Source organism: Rhynchophorus ferrugineus, unplaced genomic scaffold, assembly GCF_030347505.1.
Source record: "Rhynchophorus ferrugineus isolate W39M unplaced genomic scaffold, kcgeb_rfMv2 rfM8, whole genome shotgun sequence".
Lineage (NCBI taxonomy): Eukaryota > Metazoa > Arthropoda > Insecta > Coleoptera > Curculionidae > Rhynchophorus > Rhynchophorus ferrugineus.
In genome coordinates this window covers 33,223,844-33,247,626 of record NW_027472587.1, presented here as the reverse complement: position 1 = coordinate 33,247,626, position 23,783 = coordinate 33,223,844, and the positions used below count along the sequence as shown (strand labels likewise).

The 23,783-nt window shown below is 32.5% G+C and overlaps 1 protein-coding gene across 4 annotated transcripts in view; it reads left to right on the top strand.

The window, feature by feature from the left end:
- Trpm (Transient receptor potential cation channel, subfamily M) overlaps positions 1 to 23,783 on the top strand; it is a 245,845-nt gene that overhangs the window by 173,267 nt on the left and 48,795 nt on the right. For all 4 annotated transcript variants that reach the window (XM_076411944.1, XM_076411942.1, XM_076411943.1 and 1 more), the window contains one exon: positions 14,896 to 15,058. In XM_076411944.1, coding sequence (XP_076268059.1) covers positions 14,896 to 15,058 — 163 coding nt within the window. The remainder of the gene's footprint in view (positions 1 to 14,895; positions 15,059 to 23,783) is intronic.

Genomic DNA, 23,783 nt, shown 5'->3' with positions numbered 1-23,783 from the left:
AATAAATTGTTTATTATTTTTTAACCAGCTAATAATAAACCAGCTTTGCGCGACCTCTGGTGGCGTGGCAGAGCATAATTTGGCCACCGTCTTACACAGGCGAGATCGTATTCTAAGTCTGTATATTTTGAGTCCATTCACATTTAGAAAGTATATGTACAGAATAACTTTGTATAGATTTATATATATATATATATATATATATATGCCACCAGAGGTCGCGCAAAGCTGGTTTATTATTAGCTGGTTAAAAAATAATAAACAATTTATTTATATTACAGGCGTAAATTAAAAAATACAATTTTAATAAAATATTTTATTTAAATCCTTCTGAACATCCCCTTCACAGTTGCCTCCTGGTGATCTGTGGTGATTCCTCTATCTAACCTAATATCCTGTCCATTCTCCCGTCGACCACATGTATCAGATTAAATCGTAATAAACAAGTATTTCTTCAATGAGTGATTTTATATATAATATATATATATATATATATATATATATATATATATATATATATATATATATATATATATATATATATATATATATATATATATATATAATTGATATTGTATTTTTTAATTTACCCCTGTAATATGAATAAATTGTTTATTATTTTTTAACCAGCTAATAATAAACCAGCTTTGCGCGACCTCTGGTGGCGTGGCAGAGCATAATTTGGCCACCGTCTTACACAGGCGAGATCGTATTCTAAGTCTGTATATTTTGTGAGTCCATTCACATTTAGAAAGTGTATGTACAGAATAACTTTGTATAGATTTATATATATATATATATATATATATATATATATATATATATATATATATATATATATATTAGCTGGTTAAAAAATAATAAACAATTTATTTATATTACAGGGGTAAATTAAAAAATACAATTTTAATAAAATATTTTATTTAAATCCTTCTGAACATCCCCTTCACAGTTGCCTCCTGGTGATCTGTGGTGATTCCTCTATCTAACCTAATATCCTGTCCATTCTCCCGTCGACCACATGTATCAGATTAAATCGTAATAAACAAGTATTTCTTCAATGAGTGATTTTAGTTCTCGTGCAAATTCCTTCCAAAAATAGTAGTGAGTGTTCGGACGAACAATCGCATCGACAGCCACACAATTCGACCTACCGACCAGACGAATATTCCTACACCCTCACTAAACAACGCTCACATTATATTTTATGACATTTATAATTCATATAATCGAAAGAAAGAAATCTGTAATATTTTTATCGGCGGCCCTCTGGCGGTGTGGCAGTACACTGAAATCATGGCTACGGATATGCTCATATAAGTTCCCATTCTATATTTCAATGATTTGTGGTTTGACTTTGACATACAACAAAATTTTAATCTATATAAAGTAATTGAACAAAAATATTATCAAATATAATTTATTTTAACATTATAGTACATCTAAAAACTACAGTTAATTATAAAGCCACAATAATTTATAGGTTAGAGTTATAATATCTTATCACTATTAGTTTCAAGAATTTTGCATACGTCTGACAACCAACCAAGTCTTACACCTTTGACAGGCTCATTAGTTTACGTGTTCGAACTAATCAGACAGTATCGTGTCCCTTTTTAACTAAAATAAAATGAGAAGAAAAATATTGTCTGATTCTGAAACGAATTTACAAATTGCGACAGGCAATACATCAAACATTGATGTCGTATGTTCACAGCAACTTGCGATAGACTATCACTTATTAGTGCGAAAAATCGAAATAACATTTTCTCTAATCCATTATTTTCTAACTCAATATAACAAAATTAAATGCAACCATAATTTTGAAAATAAATAATCCCATCGTTGCTTATGCATCAACACGTAAAAATGTACCGAATTATTGATTATTTATCCAGTCAGATACCTCGTCTTTGCGGTGCGGCTTGATAAACAACCTCTAAAATATCCAAGCACCTTAAAAGAAACACTTTGCCGTTTATTCTGCGGACGGCTTAAGCGATATTAACGTTTAAAATAGAAAATCGGAGGCTCTGCGTCCGAATTTGAATATGAAAATTAATTTCTGGCGATGAATCTCCACCACCATCCATCCATCCGTTCGGCAAGACGATTGTTGTCTTTGACTGGAAGTCGAAAACCGTTATTTTCGTTTAATTGTTCGGCGGCCGAATATCCGATGCGAAAGATTGTATAATTTACTCAGGACCGAGCTTAATAATTATTCATTCGACGGCGAGGGTGTACAAAAGGGAACTTTCTGACGCCATTGGGGCGAAGTTATGGCCCTTAATTTATCTAGATCTGATTTAATGGTATCGATAAGGATAGTTTAAATTTTATTTAGGATTTACAGCAGATGGTGTTACTGTGTATTAAATTATAGCGACAGCTACAAACCTTTAGTCCACCAAAAATACATTCAAGCTGGATTCAAAGGTTGACAACACTAGAGGACACTTGCGGTTCCAATTAGCATTGGGAACTACCGTCTGAAAACGACTATTGACTGTTTAGTAATTGACTATTTTCTACTATCGATTGTTTTAGTTACTATTTTCAGTCAGACTGCTTTTACTACTTTTTACTATCGACTGTTTCAGTCGTGTATTTTCAGTTACTATTTTCGGAACTACCAGTTTCATTCGACTGATATTCAACTTTCCGGCTTTGACGTCCTAGCCACAACCTTAATACCGACAGTACTGTGCTGAATTTATCTTTACATAGGTTTTTATATAATATATATATTTTTACGTTTTGTTCGTAGTATGATTGTAAATAACAATAAATTGTACATTAAAATGGCAGCATTTTGGAACTCTATTTTTTATGATTATTTATTGATGTAATAAGGTAGACAATAACACAGACATATTGAGACAATAAGAACAACATTTTCAGTGATAAATAGTAAAATAATTTTGACTACATATTAATAAGTCTCTCGATATTTGCTCAAGCATTTTGAATCTTTGAAATAGGGTATATTTTCATTCAAGTTTCAACGAATAATAATATTCCTAATAATAAAATATTCCTTATTAGCGATAATAAAATTTAGAAGTGTATTGAAAAATGTGCGGTGCGGTGGTTAACTAGTTGATAAAGAATGATTGAGAAAATAAGATACAAATATTTAGTTTTTATTAATTACTCCATTCTTCTTTACAATCAAATCAAATATATAAAATATTTTTAAAAAATTACATCATTCGTAATAAATTACAGTAACTATCTATTTCATTTTCTTGTCCAAAGAAAGTTCGATAACAAATATGTTCATATCCGCCTCACCTATGACAAGGTTGAAAAAAAATGGTTATATTAATTTATATTTATTTTGTTAATCAGTTGGTAGTAGGTAAAATAATATTGTAGATAGATGAATATGTTCAGGTAGGTATTAAGCTAAATTGTGTGTATATAGTAGAACATAAAATACGTGTAGTAGATAGGTTAAATAGGATTTTTGGTTATTTTTATTTAGTTATTACAATGATTATTGTAATTTTTTATTTTAAAATGTTTTTTTTATATTAAAAAGCTATGTTTGATTATTTTTTAATTTTTGATGAGTTCTTTATTTATGTCTTGAAGTCGGTTCAATTTTTTTGTTAAAAATATTTTATTTTTCTCTTTTTCGTGTTAGATATTTGTTCAATAAATTACACAGTTATTTTATTTAATGTTACAATGGGTAGCCCAAATAAAGGTGCAGCCCGTATGAGGAAAAATAGGAATAAAGAAACAATGATTGCAAATAAGGAGGGGTTCAGGCCCCGGGTTCCTAGCTAACTTGTCTAGGTGATTTGACAAATGTTCTACCTAAACAATAACAAATAATGTATCGTCCCCACCGGGAATCAAACCCGCGACCTCCGTTTGGGAGCTAAACGTTTTAATCATTTTCTACGAGCTCTTATATGCTACAGTTAGTGCTTTCATCACATCAGCTCAGAGTTACATTATACACAAATATCTGATTATTTTAGATAAAAAAAACATGTGAAAACTTTGTATATTCGTTTAAAATTTGAGCGCTTCTCTCGATTACCATCCCTTTCCCCCAATAGATCCCTATTTCGTTCCAGTGGAACCACCTTGGAAGTGCACTATTTCGAATAAAAAAATTTTGAGAATTGGCTCACATTTTACGGAGAAATCGGCGAACATACATTAAAAAATATATATACAGCCGAACCTATAGTCCCCTCCTTTTTCGAAGTCGTTTAAGAGGTATTAGCCCACCCGCGATATTCTCCAGACCTTGCTCCCCCTGATTACTACTTGCTTCGGCATATATGAGTCGTGACCTGTTTGAGATGTTTTGTGAAAACACAAAAAATTGAGTACATTCGTGGATGGATAGTCTCAACAGATGCATCGTTCTTTCGAGATGTTAATAACAACAATGCTTTGAATATTTTGACAATATTTTAAAAATTCGACTTATTTGACAATACTTAAGACTAGTTTATAACCCTTTATTTATATTTTGATCCTTTTTCTTTATTCAGTTTTTGTCTTCGTCATCATGCATCGCTTTGTATTTTCTTATTTTATTTGGTTTTTAGTCTAGTATATTGGTCGTTTTGCTTCAACGTCTGCTTTTATTTACTGTATCACCTATTGTACATATACATATACATCTATCATTCTTTGGTGTTAGTACGGTAACTACTTTTTCTTTTCTTTTTTTCATTGTCATTTTTTTTTCATAGCTTTTCATAGCATTTTGATGATATGCTGACTTATTTCCTACTTCACTGTTCTCATATTGAATATTTAGAAGTCATACGCAAATGTAATTTACTTAGAATCAGATTTAAGGTAGTCATTCAACGACTGGATACACAAAAAGATACTCTCTGACGCTATTGAGGCGAAACTATGGCGCTTCATTTATTTAGATCAGATTGGATACTATCGATGAGGTTAAAATTTAATCTAACTAAACAAACCTTTAAACACATCAAAGCTGTTAAATGTATTTAAAAATCGGATGCAAATGGTTATGTAATTTACTTAGGACCAGATTTAGGGTAGCAACTCCACCACCGCGAATACAAAAAGATACTTTCTGATGATATTGGGTCGAAATTATTATGGCCTTTCATTTATTTAGGCTTGGTGGGAATTGTAGAGATAAAGACAGCTTTAAGGATGTTTTATTTTTCGAGATAAGCTTTAAAACATCCAATCTACTCAATATATACACTACTATCATAAAAAAATAGTAGCTTAACTTATATTTTAAGTCGATAGCTGACAATTGTGACTTTCTTCATTAGATTTATAGACTTTTAAGCGACACGTGTCAATTTTTTGAGATTTTTAGATCTTGAGTATTTTCTAGTTTATTTGCAGCAGATCACTTTCTTGTATTGTCCTTAACGTTAGAAACTCTAGAAATATTGCTCTGCTTATTTTGACCCTTTTTCTTTTTTCAGTTTTCGTCTTCGTCATCATGCATCCCTTTGTGTTTTCTTATTTTATTTGGTTTTTAGTCGTTTTGCTTCAACTTCTGCTTTTATTTCCTGTATCACCTATTGTACATATACATATACATCTATCATTCTTTGGTGTTAGTATGGTAACTACTTTTTCTTTTCTTTTTTTTTCAGTGTCATTTTTTTCTCATAGCTTTTAGAGCTTTCTCATACCCAAATATTCGTGAATGATATGATGTACACGTTCAGTCGATATATTTAGAGTATCTGCTATTTCATTCAGTTTCAATTTATGGTCATTCAAAATCATTTTGTGGATTTTTTTAATGTTTTCGTCGGTACCAACCTCTTTCGGCGCCCACTGCGTTCACCGTCTTCGGTGCTCATTTCACCACGTCTAAACTTAGCATACCAATTCCAAGTATTTGCTTCAACTGTATTTATTCTCTTCAAAAAGCAATATTTTATCAACACGCGAAAATTATTTTTATCCATTTTTTTAACAATAACAAAAGTTGCTTCACTCAAAATGCTATAATTCACAAACTAATGATCCGACAGTTGTCAAATGTATACACGCATCTTTTGAGGCTTGGGGCTAACTAAAAAATATATGGATTTAATTCTAGTAGCGCCATCTATGTGTCAGGTCGGGGACTTTTCAATTGACATGTTATCATTCATCACATTAAATTTCTTGCATTTGCTATTTAAACTAAAGTTTTAATTTGGAATATAATTTTTTTCACATTATAGTATATCTAAAAACTACACTTATTTATACAGCCACAATAGGTTATAAGTTAGAGTTAGATAAGAGTTTATCTTATCACTATTGCTTTCAAGAATTTTGCAATCAACAATTGTGTCACTTGTGTTCGAACTAATCAGACAGCATTGCGTCTCTTTTTAACTAGAACAAAATGAGAAGGAAAATATTGTCTGATTCTAAAACGAATTTAGAAATTGTGGCAGGCAGTACATTAAACATCTTGATGACGCATATACAAATAAACTTTGAATAGACTACATAAACGAATTGCACATATTAGACGCCCTACTATTTTTCACCAAAACAACTATTGCGGGATTCGCCTGATCACTTTCTCGGTCGCTCTGAAAACGGCAACGTTGCAAAATGGTGCGAAAAGTACCGAAGTTAACCGGGTACTGCCCAAGCTCGTTCTCTAATATTTACTGTTGACGATATGAAAAGTAGATACCACTAGCCCAAAATCCACGCCAAGCAGTATTTTTTTGTGAATGTATTATCATCTGGTGACCACAATACAATTGTTGATGAGTAGGTTTTTATTTTTCCGTATTGCCAGCTCTTGTAAATTTTATATATATTTCAAGAATATGTAATTCATCATATTAAATTTCTTGGATCCATCAATTAATCTGAAAGGTTTATACAATAAGTAAATTAGTACAAAATAATAAACCAAGTAAGTCTGTTTTTTACAATTTTAGCTTGTAGAATAATGCAATGTAAACAAATATTTTAATAAATTCACCTCGTGTCTAAATACTCATACTTGGAAGATAGATCCTTTCAAGTAACGATCGGGGTTGCAGTATCCTCTCGGAAACAAATCTCTGCAGGAGTCCCGCAAGATGCTCCACTAGCCCCAGTCCTGTGCAATGTGTACATGGCTGATTTTCCACTTCCCAAGCAATCACATACAGCATTTTATGCAGAAGATACAGCTTTCTTCACCACCGGTTACAGTCCCGACGCCATCCGCGACACACTTCAGGTCCCTCAACCAAGCGTTTGCATAGTATAAATTCTAGCGATTACAGATTAAACCGAGCAAAACTCAGACTATTCTCTTCCATCGCAAGAAGGAGTTCCGCGTATACCGCCTCCAAATTCAAAATGTCCCTATGCCCTGGCTTCAGAAGGTATCATACCTCGGTCTCCAATTCAACCGCAGGTTCCAATGGTCAGTCCAAATTGAGCACGCTATTTTCAAAGGCAATATCGTGTACTGCCGACTATTTCTACTCCTCTGCAGAAAAAGCAAACTTGGAAATTCCTTGGAAAGCGACTCTGTACAAAATGATAAGTACAATACAGGTACGTCTCCGAGATACAACTTGCACTATTCCAAGGGTTCAATCCAAAAAAGTCCGCGCGTTATTCAGTGCCCCATGGTTTATGAGGAACACGAATACCCATCTAAAATCTGGCATCCCATTCGTGAAAAGCTTCATGAACATGCTCAGTGTGAGCTTCTACCTTGACGCCTTACAACATGAGAACAATCTGATCAAATCCCTACCCATCCACAAACCCAGTTAGTTAAACCAAATACGACAAACCCAATCGTATCCCGGGGTCTCTATCGCCCCCAAAACTTTTCTATCCCGACCCCAAAGCGACATCAGCAAAATACAATTTGGTTCTAGCTGGTCATCCTGGAAAAAGGAAAAAATTGCGTAAATATGATTTTCATAACTAAACTAGGATTCTGTAACCACTCATTTTAACATTATAGTTATATATGTTTATAAACAGCTAGTTAAAGATATGTATACTATATATATATATATATATATATATATATATATATATATATATATATATATATATATATATATATATATATATCAATCCATATAACCTTATTTGTATATCAAAACAAACTACTACAAGATACCAACATTGGCCCATCCCAACTGAAAGAACGCTATATAGTATACATTCTTCAGAAAAATAGATATTTTATACTAAGCCGAATCTGTATTTTATTACATACAGCCGGAAAAAAAGTACTTTGAAATAGTGCTCTTTCAATTTTTCACACACGCCTACATTATATATAATCCACCGTCATATCGAGGAGCATTCCCATATTTTCTCGTATTTTTTTGACGGTCGAAAAGTCGCGCGGGTCGTGTGTTTTTACGCCGGCGGCTTCATAAAAGCATTTTCGGTCCCGCGTTTGAGGCCGTTTCACGGATAAGTGATTCAAAAAATTAGTCGACCCCTTTGGTTAAAATCCGACTGTTTTCGCCCTAAATAAACGGCACGAGGGCAAAAGGGAAACGAAAACATCAGGTATCAATGCGAAAAAAATGAATTAAATATGGACCGTTTAGATATCTCTTTTAATATAATATAATTTTATGAATTAGAATAACAAGTAATTGTATTATCATCATAAAAGTCCCGCTACCATTTTGATTGATTTTGATCTTGGTTATGTGACGTTTAGCTCGGTTTAGCTTTAACCATTGTGTTGTGTAGACGTCTAAATTTTATTATGGATAAATATACGCCACAAGAACGAGCTGAAATAGTGACAATATTTATTGAAAATAATCGTTTCGCTATCTATGTGTCAAGCCGGGGACTTTTCAATTGACCTGTTATCATTCATCACATTAAATTTCTTGCATTTACTAATTAAACTAAAGTTTTAATTTGGAACAAAGTAATAAATCTAAATGTATATAATTTTAATCAAATATAATTTATTTTAACATTATAGTATATATAAAAACTACAGTTATTAAAAACTCCATCCACAATAGTTTATAGGTTAGAGTTAGATAAGAGGTTATCTTATCACTATTGCTTTCAAGAATTTTGCAATCAACAATTGTGTCAATTGTGTTCTAACTAATCAGACAGCATTGCGTCTCTTTTTAACTAGAACGAAATGAGAAGGAAAATATTGTCTGATTCTAAAACGAATTTATGAATTAGAATAACAAGTAATTGTATTATCATCATAAAAGTCCCGCTACCATTTTGATTGATTTTGATCTTGGTTATGTGACGTTTAGCTCGGTTTAGCTTTAACCATTGTGTTGTGTAGACGTCTAAATTTACGCTACAAGAACGAGTTGAAATAGTGACAATATTTATTGAAAATAATCGTTTCATTATTGCCACTCAGCGGATATTGCTTCAATGGTAGCGGGACTTTTGCCCTACGTTGTATAAAGTTCAAGAAAAAGTGATTTCGTCTTTTTCTGTTACTTTAAAATATAATTAACACTATTTTATTCTAAAGCCCCTAATAATATTTAATCAACGAGCCATATTATAGGGCGATTGAAGGCAGGGTTGCCAATGGCAATTTTTTAAATTCCCCAATAATCTAGGTCAAATTCCCCAAATTCAGGAGACAAATTTGTTGATTCTCCATAAATTTCTTTCAAAATTATTTTAAACAGGGTAACTCTGAAAATAAATAGTCACAAAAGTTTAAATATTATTAAAATATCATAAATAGTTATGAATTATAACGCATATAATTATAAATAATATATCCCTTTTTCTATATTTTTCTTATTGCCATTAAAGGTACTACAGTACCTGCATTTACTCTATTCCGGTTCTCTGTTTTCAAATGTTTAAGGACACTAAATTTTTAAGCAAGGCACTGAAAGTCGCATCAGCACTGGCGTCAGTGATTTAATTTGTGGCTTTTGAGCTTCTGATGGATTTATAGTGGATATAAAAGAAAATAAAGGATCACTGAAATCAAATCGCTTGGTAATATCTGACGGCATTGTAATATAAAATTCTTGCCATGTCCTATAGAACAATATCAATTCCCTATAAACCTCCAATCAACATGAGATTTCCTGCAAATTGGAGAGTTCCCCACTAAGTTGGCAACGCTGTTTGGAAGATAAACATTCCTAAAGCATTCAGGATATAAAACAAGCCTCATTGGTTTACCCAATTAAAAGTTACTGCGTGTTGGAAATGGGGGTTCCACAAAGTATTTTTCGTCATATTTTGTTGCTGACTTATTTGCAGCGAATGATTACGAACAATGAAAAGTGAATTTCATACGACAATAATAAGCGAAAAAGGTCGTGGTCGAAGCCGGGAGAAGCTTCACAAAGGGCTGCAATATAGCACCAGTAATATTAGTGCTAAATGTTTGATGTACTCTACTGTCAACATTTATAAGATGACTCAAATTGAATGTATGTAAAGGGCCCTATCTTCCTTCACAGCAAACTGGAAGACTTGATGAGTCCATCGTATAATCCAAACCTCGGTCCATCCGACTACCATTTATTCCAGTTTTTTTGCAAAACTCTTCATAAAAATTCTAGAAATGTCGAAATGTGTCATTGAAATGGCATATTAATTAAGGCTTCAAATTAATATGAATAAATTCTCTCTAAAATTCAAAATATGTATACATCAAAATATTCATAATTTCAGCAGGCTTCATTGTTTGTATAAAATAACCCTTTAAACCTCTCTCTCTGGCCGACAACAAAAAAACGTAAAACGCGGCAAACAGATGGACTGTGCAATAATCTTTGTTGGCTTTGTTGGCTCTCTTTTGGGTTAGTAGCGACCCAATATCCGATGTTTTGCTTGTTTACATAATATTCTAAATGAAAATGGGTTTGGACACGAAAGATTATATTATTTAGCCAAGACTACCTAGGAAACAGTTCCAGCATTTTTGTTCAAAATTTGTATTAATTTAAATTTGATACAATGAAAATACTGGTTTTTCTTTATAATTCAGTTAAACGGACTTACAAAAGCGTCTTCTGTTGAGTAGCAGAGGGTTTTCAGATTAGGTTCAGTGATTTCTGTACACCTTTTCCCCTAGTTGTTATCCTTTGTGAATTTCTAATTAAAAGATCACTCTTTCTTATAACTTTATTTTAGTACAATCGATGTTGAGTTTGATTTCATTTGAATTTTTCCATACAAGTTTTATAATATATTTCTATATCATGTGTTTTTTATAGACAACTATAAAAGTATCTCCATATTCTTTACGTATTTCTGTAAATAATATTTAAGTAGTCCTGATTCTTTGATTCTTTTTATTTCAGTATTGCACATTTTGATGTGAGGGAAAATTTTAATATTTAATTAAATTAAACATTTCACGTTCAAACTCACGAAACAAAAGAGAAACTTTTATGTCAAAAGATAATTTCGAAAATAATAAAGCATGAAATTATATAGCATAAAAATTAAAATATTGAACAACGCTTCTTTATATCCAGCGACATTACCATTTAAAATTTAAATAAGAGGGATGTAGATAAATAAGTATCTGGGCTACGCCGAAAATAACACTGCTTAATATTTTTCGTCTTTTTTTCATAAACATACTGTCTGTCAAATAACTCTATAATTTTGAAGTTATGCCTATTTAACATTAATATTTTTTTATAAGATCTTTATTAGATACGATTAATACAATCGTAATTTACAATTAATTGATTACTACTTTTCATTTGTACTTGGATTAATTCACAAGCAAGACGAGTGCGAGAAAATACATCACTATGTATTCCTCGATTATAACATTATAATAACTTATAGATATAGTTTACACTAAAGGTATACACTTTATATAAGTATGTATGGTTTGGTTCGCTTCAATCTCCTGAAATCCTGCGCGCTGTCCTGCAGTTGTATTGCTCCCACGTTAGTATGATTTAGTAATCTTCTTTCGTGTTTCAAGGCGAAATCTTGGATAACTTCGCAAATCCATTTGATTTCCAGGTCACCGTGCAGTTCTTCGTTGGTTACGTAGCGATAGGCATTGGTAATCATTCGAAGAACCTTGTTTTGACAGCGTTGTATGACTAGTTGATTTGAATTTGTAGTGCAAGCCCATATTTACACCCCATACGTCCAAATTGGCTTTATAATTGTCTTATAAATCAACCTCTTTGATTTTAGATCAAGTTCGGAGTATCGTCCGACTAACCAGTAAATATTCTGAAAATACGTTATTTACAATAGATATAGTTACAATTTTCCCATCTCTAGGCAATTTATGTATGTTATTAGCAGCAAAATGACAGAAATGGTTTCTTTTCAAACCTTTGAAGCAGCATTTCGCTGACGATTTTTCTAAGTACCGCTCAATCAATTAACTTTGCACCGATCTTGTCATACTTTAAATGTTTCCCATCAGTTGTAATTGTTCACAAATTGTGACACATTCAAATTTTCTGCCAATTGCTGGTGAATTTGTATTAGGTCATCATCCAATGAACTCCTGGAATTCCGCATCTTCAAACGTTTTCGACCTACCGATACGTTTTTTGTCTTGAACGTTGAGAACGCCACATTTAAATTCTTAGTCTAAACCACATTTTACATGTTCTTATGGTTGGAGAATGCTCAGAGTAGATCATTAGCTTGAACAGCATCGACTTTCAGCAGGTTTTTCTTTTGATTAATCAAGAAAAGTAATATGTACCGCAAATGAGCGTTTTCAGATACAAAACAATTCGACATTTTCAAAAATTATAAATCTGTAATGCTGTTATTTTGGCGGAACGTAACTTGCATAGTTTTGATGCTAATATAAATAGAATAAAGTGGCATATGTGTCGAATCATAACAATGCATACTTGTGATTGTGAAAAACCGGAATGTAATTAGACAAAAGATTTTTTTGTCATTCTTGTCATAAATTATTTTAGTTAATTTGTACCTATAAGTATGTAGTGAAACCTACGGAAAATAATTTAATAGTATTATGTCAAAACAGGAACTTAAAAGAAAATAACTAATAAGAATAAAATTCTTAAATAAAAGTTTCCCTTCTCTATGTCAGTGTATTCTTAGGTCCTTTTATTTTTATTACCCACCTTGTTATTTGCTGAACTCTTTTAAGGTACATTATCTACAACTTGTAGCTTACTTTTTTATTTGTTTCAACATAATTCATGAGCCTGCAAACTACTAAATGGCCTGTAAATAGTTTTACTAGGTTCTTCTGTAAGTTTTATTGTCTTGTACGAAAAGCAAGGTTTTATGGTTGAAATAAATATTTAAATACATTACAACTAGATTTTATTGTTTAATAGAATCATTGTGGACTGAACATATATATCAATATACTTCTAGTGGCTTTCAATCCTAAAAAGAAACTCTAGAATCTGGCCAGTAAAGTGGATATTGCGAAAATCTGTTAGTTAATTTCTTTAGTTCACTGTTTCATTTCATTTTACCTCCATTCACCGAGCCATATTATTTACCCTAAAGTTCGTTTGAGATAGAATCCGTAAATTCCCTAAAAGATGGAAAAAAGGGCTATCGATGGACAATACTTTCAATAAAATACATTTATAGGCCTAATATTTTTATTTATCTATAAGTTTTAGTGAATACTATTCAAACTTAATTCAGTTTAATTAGATGTTCTCATATTATTATTGGATTTATATAAGTTAACTAGCGACCCGCCCCGGCTTCGCACGGGTGCAATGCTGATACTAAATTAAATACACTACAGAAAAAATATGAACGTTGTATATAAAAACATAGCGGCCCGCTCCGACTTTGCACGGGCATAAAATATATATGCCTATGTCACTCAATGAAAACATGATTAAAATCGATCCAATATTTTTGGTTCATTCATTACTGCCCTTGGCCTGCACGCATTAAATTTGGAGTAAAACAATTCCTCTTCCCCTATACTTACTATGAAGATTTCCTGCTATCTTTGGAATATCTAAATTCATACAATTTTTATTACATTACACATTTTAAAAAATTTTAAATTTGTAATATCTCCGAAAATATTTGTTTAATTTACATGCTGTAAGGAACCATATTGATCTATATTAATTGCACACTGTATTTAAGGTACTTAATTCGATAAGGATTAATGCCGTATTGCTTAAAATAGCTTCGTAAATAAGCCATTTTCTCACGTAAAAAGTAAACAATAAAAATGGTTAATGTGGGTTATCCCTAAAAGATAAACATATACCATCGCGGACTTTTTTGTAGACCTTTTTATGGTGTACAATACTGTAGTACATTAATTTGATCTAACTCGTAGGGTTAGGCAGCGTTTTTGCTAATTGCTAAATAAGCCTAAAAAATAGGTTAATTTACGACATCACGTTAGAAACCTCTAAAATTAGCAATGTTGCCTTAGTATATTATGCATGTATTATATATATAAACCTTCCTCTTGAATCACTCTATCTATTGAAAAAAACCGCATCAAAATCCGTTGCGTAGTTTTAATGATTTAAGCGCACATAGGGATATAGGGACAGAAAAGGCGACTTTGTTTTATGCTATGTAGTGATATGAAGCTAGTTTTTAATCATTCATGTATCTGTTATAAATATTTGAATGTTCGTCGAACAAGAACTATTTTTATGAATATTTTTATACTCAAATGAAAATTTTATATGCTTCATATCGGCAGGATCGATTGTAAGCACCATCTGCTGCAGTGCCTTTTTACCTAGTTGATTTAATATGCATTTTTCGTCGAAGAAAGTTCAAAAGGACTTCGATTTTATCCCCAGATTTTGCGTCTGGCGAAAAATTGATGTCTAGATATTTTAATTAATGTTCGAAGTATTATTTCAGGGCCCCCCCAACTTTTTAATTTAATACTCTATAAATCAGTTAAAAGTTAGTGAATAAAAGTTGTGTTTCTTTTTGCAGATGTTGCTGCGGAAGGACTTTGGAACAACATAAGTTTCTAACTGATTCGAACCCGATAGCCCAGGGCGAGATATGGTACCCAAGTCGATGTACGATAGCTTATCCAACAGACGCCTATGGAACATTGGAGTTTCAAGGAGGTCCCCATCCCTCAAAGGCACAGGTAGATAGTTCTTCTGTATTCAATAATCATATTTCTAGATTATATCAGTTTTACAATTAAAATTCAATCATCTATGTTCGACTATACAAGAATATACATGGAAAGACACCACCAGTTGTGATGTCTTTCCAAATTGTCTGATGTATCATTACGAAACATACCACAAGCGGCAACATTTAGCGTTAAATATATAAAATATATTTTAATCCAATTATTAAATTTAATTAAATAAATTTAATTTATTTAAATTTAATTAAATTTAATTAAAATTTTTATTTATGAAAATATTTGTATTATAGTAACAATATAATATGTTAAGTACCTGTTAGTACTAGTTAACATTTCAATATTAGATATTAACAACCCGCCCCGGCTTAAAATACTATCTGATCTAACAATTGACATTCAACAAATATTTTTTTTACTCTTTGTGATTCCACAATCTGCCCTATAGGCAATAAGTATTCCTTATGTCTCTATTATATGTACATGCGATCTCCTGTATTAAATATATCTTTTTTATTACTCTTCGTGAGTCCACAATCTGCCCTATTGGCAATAAGTATTTCTTCTGTTTATATTATATATACATGGCATGTAGAAAATCACTTCATTAAGCAATCTTCTGTATAAAATATTATCTTAATTAATTAAACTTATTCTAATGCTTATTCTAAACTCTACATATGTCCAGTAATCAGATCAGGTGGTATTAAACGTTTTAGTCTACGCACTTCACTATCACGTCGCATATTTAGCAGCTTAGCTAGTACGTTGGGACGCACTGATACTCTCTCGAAGTACTTCACACAAACACGTTGGATTACACTCGTTATAGGTTCTAGAGGAATATCGCGTTGTATCACTTTATTTGAAATATAGTACGAAGCATCAACAATGGCACGCAACACCTTATTTTGGAACCGTTAAATGGTGGATATATTAGATTTGCTAGCGGTACCCCATAGTTGAATTCCATATATCCAAATGGGCTTCAGTATAGACTCATACAGCAATACCTTGTTATCTAATGATAACTTGGATTTGCGCCCAATGAGCCAATACATTTGATATAATTTTGGTCCTAGTTGTTTCCGTTTAGAGAGTATGTGCTTTTTCCAGGTTAGGCGTCGATCTAAATGCATACCAAGATATTTAACATGCTCTGCTTGGGGGAGTTGACGATGATTGATATTTACTGGTGGACATGTTTTTCTACGCAGGGTAAACGTTATATGCGTGGATTTTGATTCATTGGCTTTAATGCGCCATGTCTTCAACCATAATTGTATTTGCTCCAGGTGGGTTTGTAGGTTTATTGATGCTGTGACTGGAGTATTAAATATTATCTTAATTAATTAGTCTTATTCTAAAGCTTATTCTAAAGTCTATGTGTGTCCAGTAATCAGGTCAGGTGGTCTTAAACGTTTTAGTCTACGTACTTCACTATCAGGGCGCATATTTAGCTGCTTAGCTAGTACGTTGGGACGCACTGATACTCTCTCGAAGTACTTCACACAAACACGTTGATTACACTCGTTATAGGTTCTAGAGGAATATCGCGTTGTATCACTTTATATTTGAAATATAGTACGAAGCATCAACAGTGACACGCAACACTTTATTTTGGAACCGTTAAATGGTGGATATATTAGATTTGCTAGCGGCACCCCATAGTTGGATTCCATATGACCAAATGGGCTTGAGTATAGGCTCCTACAGCAATACCTTGTTATCTAATGATAACTTGGTACATTTGATATAATTTAAGTCCAAGTTGTTTTCATTTAGAAAGGATGTGCTTCTTCCAGTTTAGGCGTCGATCTAAGTGCATACCAAGATATTTAACATGCTCTGCTTGGGGGAGTTGACGATGATTAATATTCACTGGTGAACATGTTCTTCTACGCAGGGTAAATGTTACGTGGGTGGATTTTATTTCATTGGCTTTAATTCGTCATGTCTTCAACCATAATTGTATTTGCTCCAGGTGGGTTTGTAGGTTTATTGATGCTGTGACTGGATATTCATGAGATGCTAAGATTGCTGTGTCGTCTACGTATGTGGGCATAGTAGCTATTTTTGTGGTGGGCAGATCGACCGTATACAGAACCTTGCGGAACATATATATTCGGGATGTAATTCGGTATGTTCATCGTCTTGATTTACAATAAAATGTCGATCAGTAAGATACGATTTTAGTAACTGATAGTCCGGATGAGGGAGAAGTTTCCCAACAGTGTTTAACGTGATAATTTATATCCCTCAAAGAACTGTACATCCATAAGTTTTCCATGGATTCTTTCCGTACTAACAGTTATCTCTAAAATACTTATATTAAATTATGTTTATATTAAAAAAACTACTCACCGTTTTTTATATTTCATTAATGTAATCTTGAATAAAACTAACATCAAGATATAAGTATATATAAAACACTTTCATTTCGGTCAGTCCAAAATTATATTGTTTTTCTTTTTTTGAGAGATTGTAGTCATACTAATATTCAGTGCAGCTGCAATAGAATAAAAATATTTCCATTAAAACCCCAGCAGCTTAATATTTACTAGTATCAATACTTAACTCTCTAACGCATTTTACTGGTAAGATCGGGCCCCCATTACCTTGTTCCTTTTCGAAGTTATTGACTAGAGACGTTATCTGTTTGTGACTGACTATTTATTTAGCCTCGGCATTTTCAGCCAGTGTAATTACAAATAATAAATTAAGAAACGATTTAAAATTTATCAAAACAAGCAAAGGGCTAAAACAACGTTTATAACCCCCTTATTATCACAAACGTTTTGAAGAATTTTGCAGACTGAAGTTGCTGAAAGAACATGTTTGAATGTCAGAATTCGGAAAGATATAAATTTTCAAACTAATTAAAGGATATATCACTCAAACCTAAAATGGAAGTCTCCAAACATTCAGTTGCAAGACGTGGGTATTGTCAAAGAAAGATCAAAGAGTCAGGAGTATAACAAATATGGACCGTATAAGAAGTAAAGAAATAAGAAAATACCTCACTATTGAATCAGTAGCAGAGTATTTAGAATGGAGACAACTCATTTGGTGGGGACCAACACTTACAGTGCATAGAGGACACAAGACAGGAAAAACAAATGGAATGCAAGGTCGGAAAGGATAAAAATCAAATGGTACCCTAAGCGAAATTGGGATGAATATCTCAGAGAAATCCTTTACGGACGGACGGATAACCCTTTAGTCGTTTTCTTAATAAGACAGATGCTTCGAAGTGGTAGCAGGTATTTACAGCTTTAGTTTAATTTAAAATACAAAGCACCATTGTAGTTAGCACCGTAGTAGATTTTCTTCTTGAGGATTCTTATTCTTCAAGTAGAATAGAAATGTTTCCCTCCTTACACATATCAAAACTCATATATTTTCACGCTGCAATAATTTATATATATATATATATATATATATATATATATATATATATATATATAAATCTCCTTTTACCAACTATGGGTTTATCTGGACTGGACCTACAGTTCAACAATCCACGGTTCTCAGTATTAAGCCTACCGACTGGCGAGTGACCAACTTAGAAGTCATCCGAGAAGGCATCCGGTTTTACCCAGCCTGGTTACTGGCGTAACTGGGATCATTTTCCTTGTCGGATTTTGCACTCTTGCCTAGGACAATCACAAATGCCCCAGCAGAATTCGAAACTCCGACTATCGTCCTATCGCCTTTACCACTGCGCCAACCGAGCCGGCACACTGCGATTATTATTCTTTTTGGTAATAAAAGAAGAAAACAACGCCTCAACATTTAAAAAAGAACAAAAATTATAAAACTCAACGAGTACTTGAATAATAAATAGATCAGTATCATAAATTTTGCTGTAATTTTGCAAAATGTTATGTGCAAAACCACAAAAGGCATATATATTCGAATGAAACACTGCCGCTGCAGCGCTAATGGAAATCGATAAAACGTCAACGTTGGCGTTTTAAAGGTGAGAACGATTATTGAAATCCGACCCCTAGGCCAGGACTGCCCCCTTCATTCTGCCACTTTTACAGAGCGATGAATTTTTTATCCCTTCAAGATTAAACAAGGGTCGATAATGAAAATGGACTGATTGGATGCTGTAACGAAAATTTGAATTAAAATCAATGCAAGAACGGGTCGTATTGACCCTGTCGTTAGACGAATGGAGGAAGGAATTAACTAATGTTGAAAAATTAAATAGAGCACTTAATTGAAGCAATACTCTATTAGATTATGAAAAATAAAAGTCGTCGTCATCACAGTCGTCATTAAACAGAACATTTCAATTATTAGTCAAAGACAGCACACATTTGGTGCCACTTTGACAGTGTAAAGGTTGTCGTCACTAATCGTTTATGTCCATCTAATATTTGTAATCAATAAGTTTTATTGTAAATAAGGTTTTTTTAACTTTTGCAGTTTTTCTCTTATAATCGGAAGCAAACGCCGTAACAAAACAGAAATTTTTGTGTTTATGACAAAAAACTGTCTATGGGACGAAAGGAGTTATGGAAGTTATGGAAGATTTGAAGCTATTAAGCTGTATTTTCCATATTTCTCTAGTCCATTTGTAGATTTTGGTGACTGCTACTTGTAGTTTTTTTATAGCCTTAGGTAGAGATATAACAGGTCAACCCTCAGGAGATGCCTGTATAAATTTGACAGCTGTCGGATCATTAGTTTGTGAATTATAGCATTTTGAGTGAAGCAACTATTGTTATTGTGAAAAAAATCAATAAAAATTAATTTCGCGTGTTGATAAAATATTCTGAAGGGAAAAAATACAGTTGAAGCAAAGACTTGGCTTTGATACCGAGTTTCCGGACACTGTCCCAGGAAAATCAACCATCTATGCTAAGTTTAGATAAGGTGAAATGAGCACCAAAGACGGTGAACACAGTCGACGCCCAAAAGAGGTTATTACCGACGAAAACATAAAAAAATCCACAAGATGATTTTGAATGACCGTAAATTGAAATTAAATGAAGTAGTAGACACTCTAAAGATATCAATTGAATGTGTACTGTATTTTCACGTATATTTATATCATTCACGAATATTTGGGTATGAGAAAGCTCTCTGCAAAGTGGGTGTCGCGGGCTCACTTTTGACCAAAAACAACCACGAGTTGATGATTCGGAGCAGTGTTTGAAGATAATCAAGCGTAATAAACCCGCGTTTTTAATGTGACAATGGATAAAACATGGCTCCATCATTTCAATCCGAAGTCCATCGACAGTCATCCGAGTGGACTGTACACGATGAACCCCTCCAAAGCGTGGGAGAACGCAACAGTCGGCTGGCAAGGTTATGGCTGTGTTATATATCTGTATTTTGGGATGCGCATGGAATAATTTTCATTGATTACCATGAAAAGGAAGGACCATCAACAGCGACTATTACATAGCATTATTCGACCGTTTGAAGTACGAAATCGCCGAAAAACGACCGCATTCTTCAAGAAAAAGAAAGTGTTGCTTCACCAAGACAATGCACGGTGTCACAAGTCAGTGAAAACCGTGGCAAAAATCCATGAATTGTGCTTCGAGTTGCTTTCTCATCCGTCGTATTCTCCAGATCTGGCCCCCAGCGACTATTACAGTTCTCAGATTTCAAAGGAATGCTTGTTGGTAAGAAATGTTCATCGAATGAAGAGGTGATTGCCGAAACTGAGGTCTATTTTGAAGCAAAGGACAAATCGTACTACAAAAATGGTATCGAAAATAACAGAAGTATAGAACAGATACAGGAGTGGTCCAAGTCATTATCCTGGCAACTTCGATCGGAAGGTTTAAAGTGCGGGAATGTCCCTTCGTACTAAATTCTAAAGTGTTTTTTCTAAATGATATCATACCGCGATAGCAATTTGCTCATTTTGTAAAAGGTGCGAGAGTTCCAGGTATATTACAGGGCGGTATTTCTTTTATTCGAATGCCTTTTCAACAACAGCTGTTACCCCGTGCACTTGGTCGATTGTTGAGTAGTCATTTCGAAATCCAAACTGGAAACCTATAGTATTTCTATAAATGGTTTAATACGTTTTAACAGGAGTTTCTCAAATAATTTTGATGTCGCAGGTAGCAGCGAAATAACAGGATAATTATTTGAGCAACTTTAAAACATTCCGGAACATGTTTTAGTCTCAAACAGGCATTAAATATATATGTCAATATGATGAATACCTTTAGTGACAGTTCTTTCAATAACCCAGATGAAATATCATCAATTCCAGAAGCCTTTTTAGGATTGAGGTTATCAATTTCTGTGGCAACTTTCATTGGGGAAATCAGATTTACAGCTACATCAGGCTGATAAGCAGGAGTTGTATCCATTTTAGATTCTATATCATTCGTTTGGAATATATTAGCTAAACATTTAGTATTTTATTATGTTAGTTAGTGCGAATAATTTATTTTTGATCGTTGCGTCGAATCCATTCATTTCGATCATTTAATTTTTTCACTGAGACCACAGTTTTCAAGTCACTGTAAACAACGCAAGTTGTGTCCAAATAACAACACGTTCTCGATCAGAAGATAATACGAATACATTCAACCACCTGATAAATAAAGACCGAAGGCAAATTTTCTAACGGCAATCTAGTTAGAGCCGCTGATGCTGACGTCTTCGTTTCTTTATGGGAGGACCGAAAAGAAAAATTGCCGTGTTCCTAGACCGAATTTAAACAGAAATTAAATTGCTGCATCCCCGGACAAAGAGGAAGTCGCTGTATTTTACCCCTTGTCGCAAAATGATGACCGATTCAATTAACCGGGCTTCCAGGAAGGTCGCATAGTACATTATAACGTCGAAATTACAAATTCCTCTTCGTATGGCCAAGTTTTATGGTAAAAAACAGAAATTGTGTAAACAAATGATGAATAATGAAGTGTAATTTGAGTGAAAGTGTGTGAGTGGATGACATAAAGAAAAATATCCATCATAACATTTTCTTTTATTACACCTGCTGGCGTTTTATATCAAAAAATATTTTTAACAAAAAAATTAAAGCGACTTGAAAACGTAAAGATAAGGAACTCACTAAAAAGCAAAAAAATAATCAAACTTAAATTTTTAACACAAAAAGAAACGTTTTAAAATAAAATATGTACATAATAATCGTTGTAGAACAAAAAAAAACTAAATAAAAATTTAAAAAAAAGCTATTTACTACACGTATTTAATATTCTACTATATACACACAATTTAGCTTAATACCTACCTAAACCTATTTATGAACAAATTACAATATTACAATATTATTTTAACTAGTACCAGCTGTATGTTATCACTTTGAAATGGGTGCCAAGCCCGCGATTCAAAGAATTTAATATCGTTAATAACAATCATCAATATTACGTTTTTTACAGGTTACAAAGTTGTTATACGTATACTTCTTACATTGATATAACAGGTAAAGAACACTTATGATTGACATGATTATGTTATTTTTAATTAGAACTAAAACAATACTGCTATACAATATTGCTAACAATATTAGCAGTCCCGTGTAATAAATACAGTACTGAAGTACGAACAAATGTACTGGTTATTGGGTAAATATTCAGCCTTGTTAATATATAATAAGTTTTTGACCTAAATTAACAACAAGTCTTGAATCCAGTGTGGATTTATAGTGTTCAACTCGGGAGTGTACAGAATGAAAAAACAGAAATATCTACAAAAATTCCAAGACAAGGTACTGCCAAATATTTTTGTTGCTATATCAATATTGTACATCAATGTTGAGATTTTCCAACTCTGAAATAATGATGACTTAGTCAGAAGATATTGGATTAGAAAGTAAAATAATTTGATTTAGTTTAGTGAAGTTGCTAGTAACACTCTAGTGTACATTAAAAACAATGACATAGATGTTAAGCCTAAAGTATTTATACTAGAATAAGTACTTTGTAATTTTAAACAGTACGAAAATAGAATAAAGACAAATAACTTAGTATAAATTTTCTAGATTGCTATAATAAATAATTTTAAAAATCCGCAAAACATTTACTTTCTGAACAAATAATACAAGATATTATTTCAAATAGTCAGTTAACAGTTAGTGTAGTTTGAAAATAAAAATTACAAATTATTTTCATCGTATTTTACGTCTTTAATAATATAAAAAATATTAAAAAGCTTGATCTTATACATATCAAAAACATTCAATCCATTTATAAGTCCGTCTTTAATACGGTCAGATATTTTGTGATTTCTGTCAGACCTAGCAAACGACCTATGAAAAAGATATATATTAAAAAAATTTAACCGACTTTAAAAAATAAATAACGAACTCACTAAAAGTTAGTTGGTAATAGTTTAAATAATATTGTAAATAGATAAATAGGTTTAGGTAGGTATTAAGCTAAATTGTGTGTATATAGTAAAATATAAAATACGTGTAGTAGATAGGTTAAATAAGATTTTTGTTCATTTTTATTTAGTTATTACAACGATTATTATGTACATATTTTATTTGAAAACGTATTTTTTATATTAAAAATTTCAGTTAAGTTAAGTTAGTGAGTTCCTTATTTATTTTTTGAAGTCGTTTAATTTTTTTAAATATTTTATTTTTCTCCTTTTAGTGTTAGATATTTACTCAACAAATTACGCAGTTACTTTGTTAAGTATAACAATGGGTGGGCAAGTAAAGGTGCAGTCTTTATAAGGAAAAATAGGATTAAGAAACAGTGAT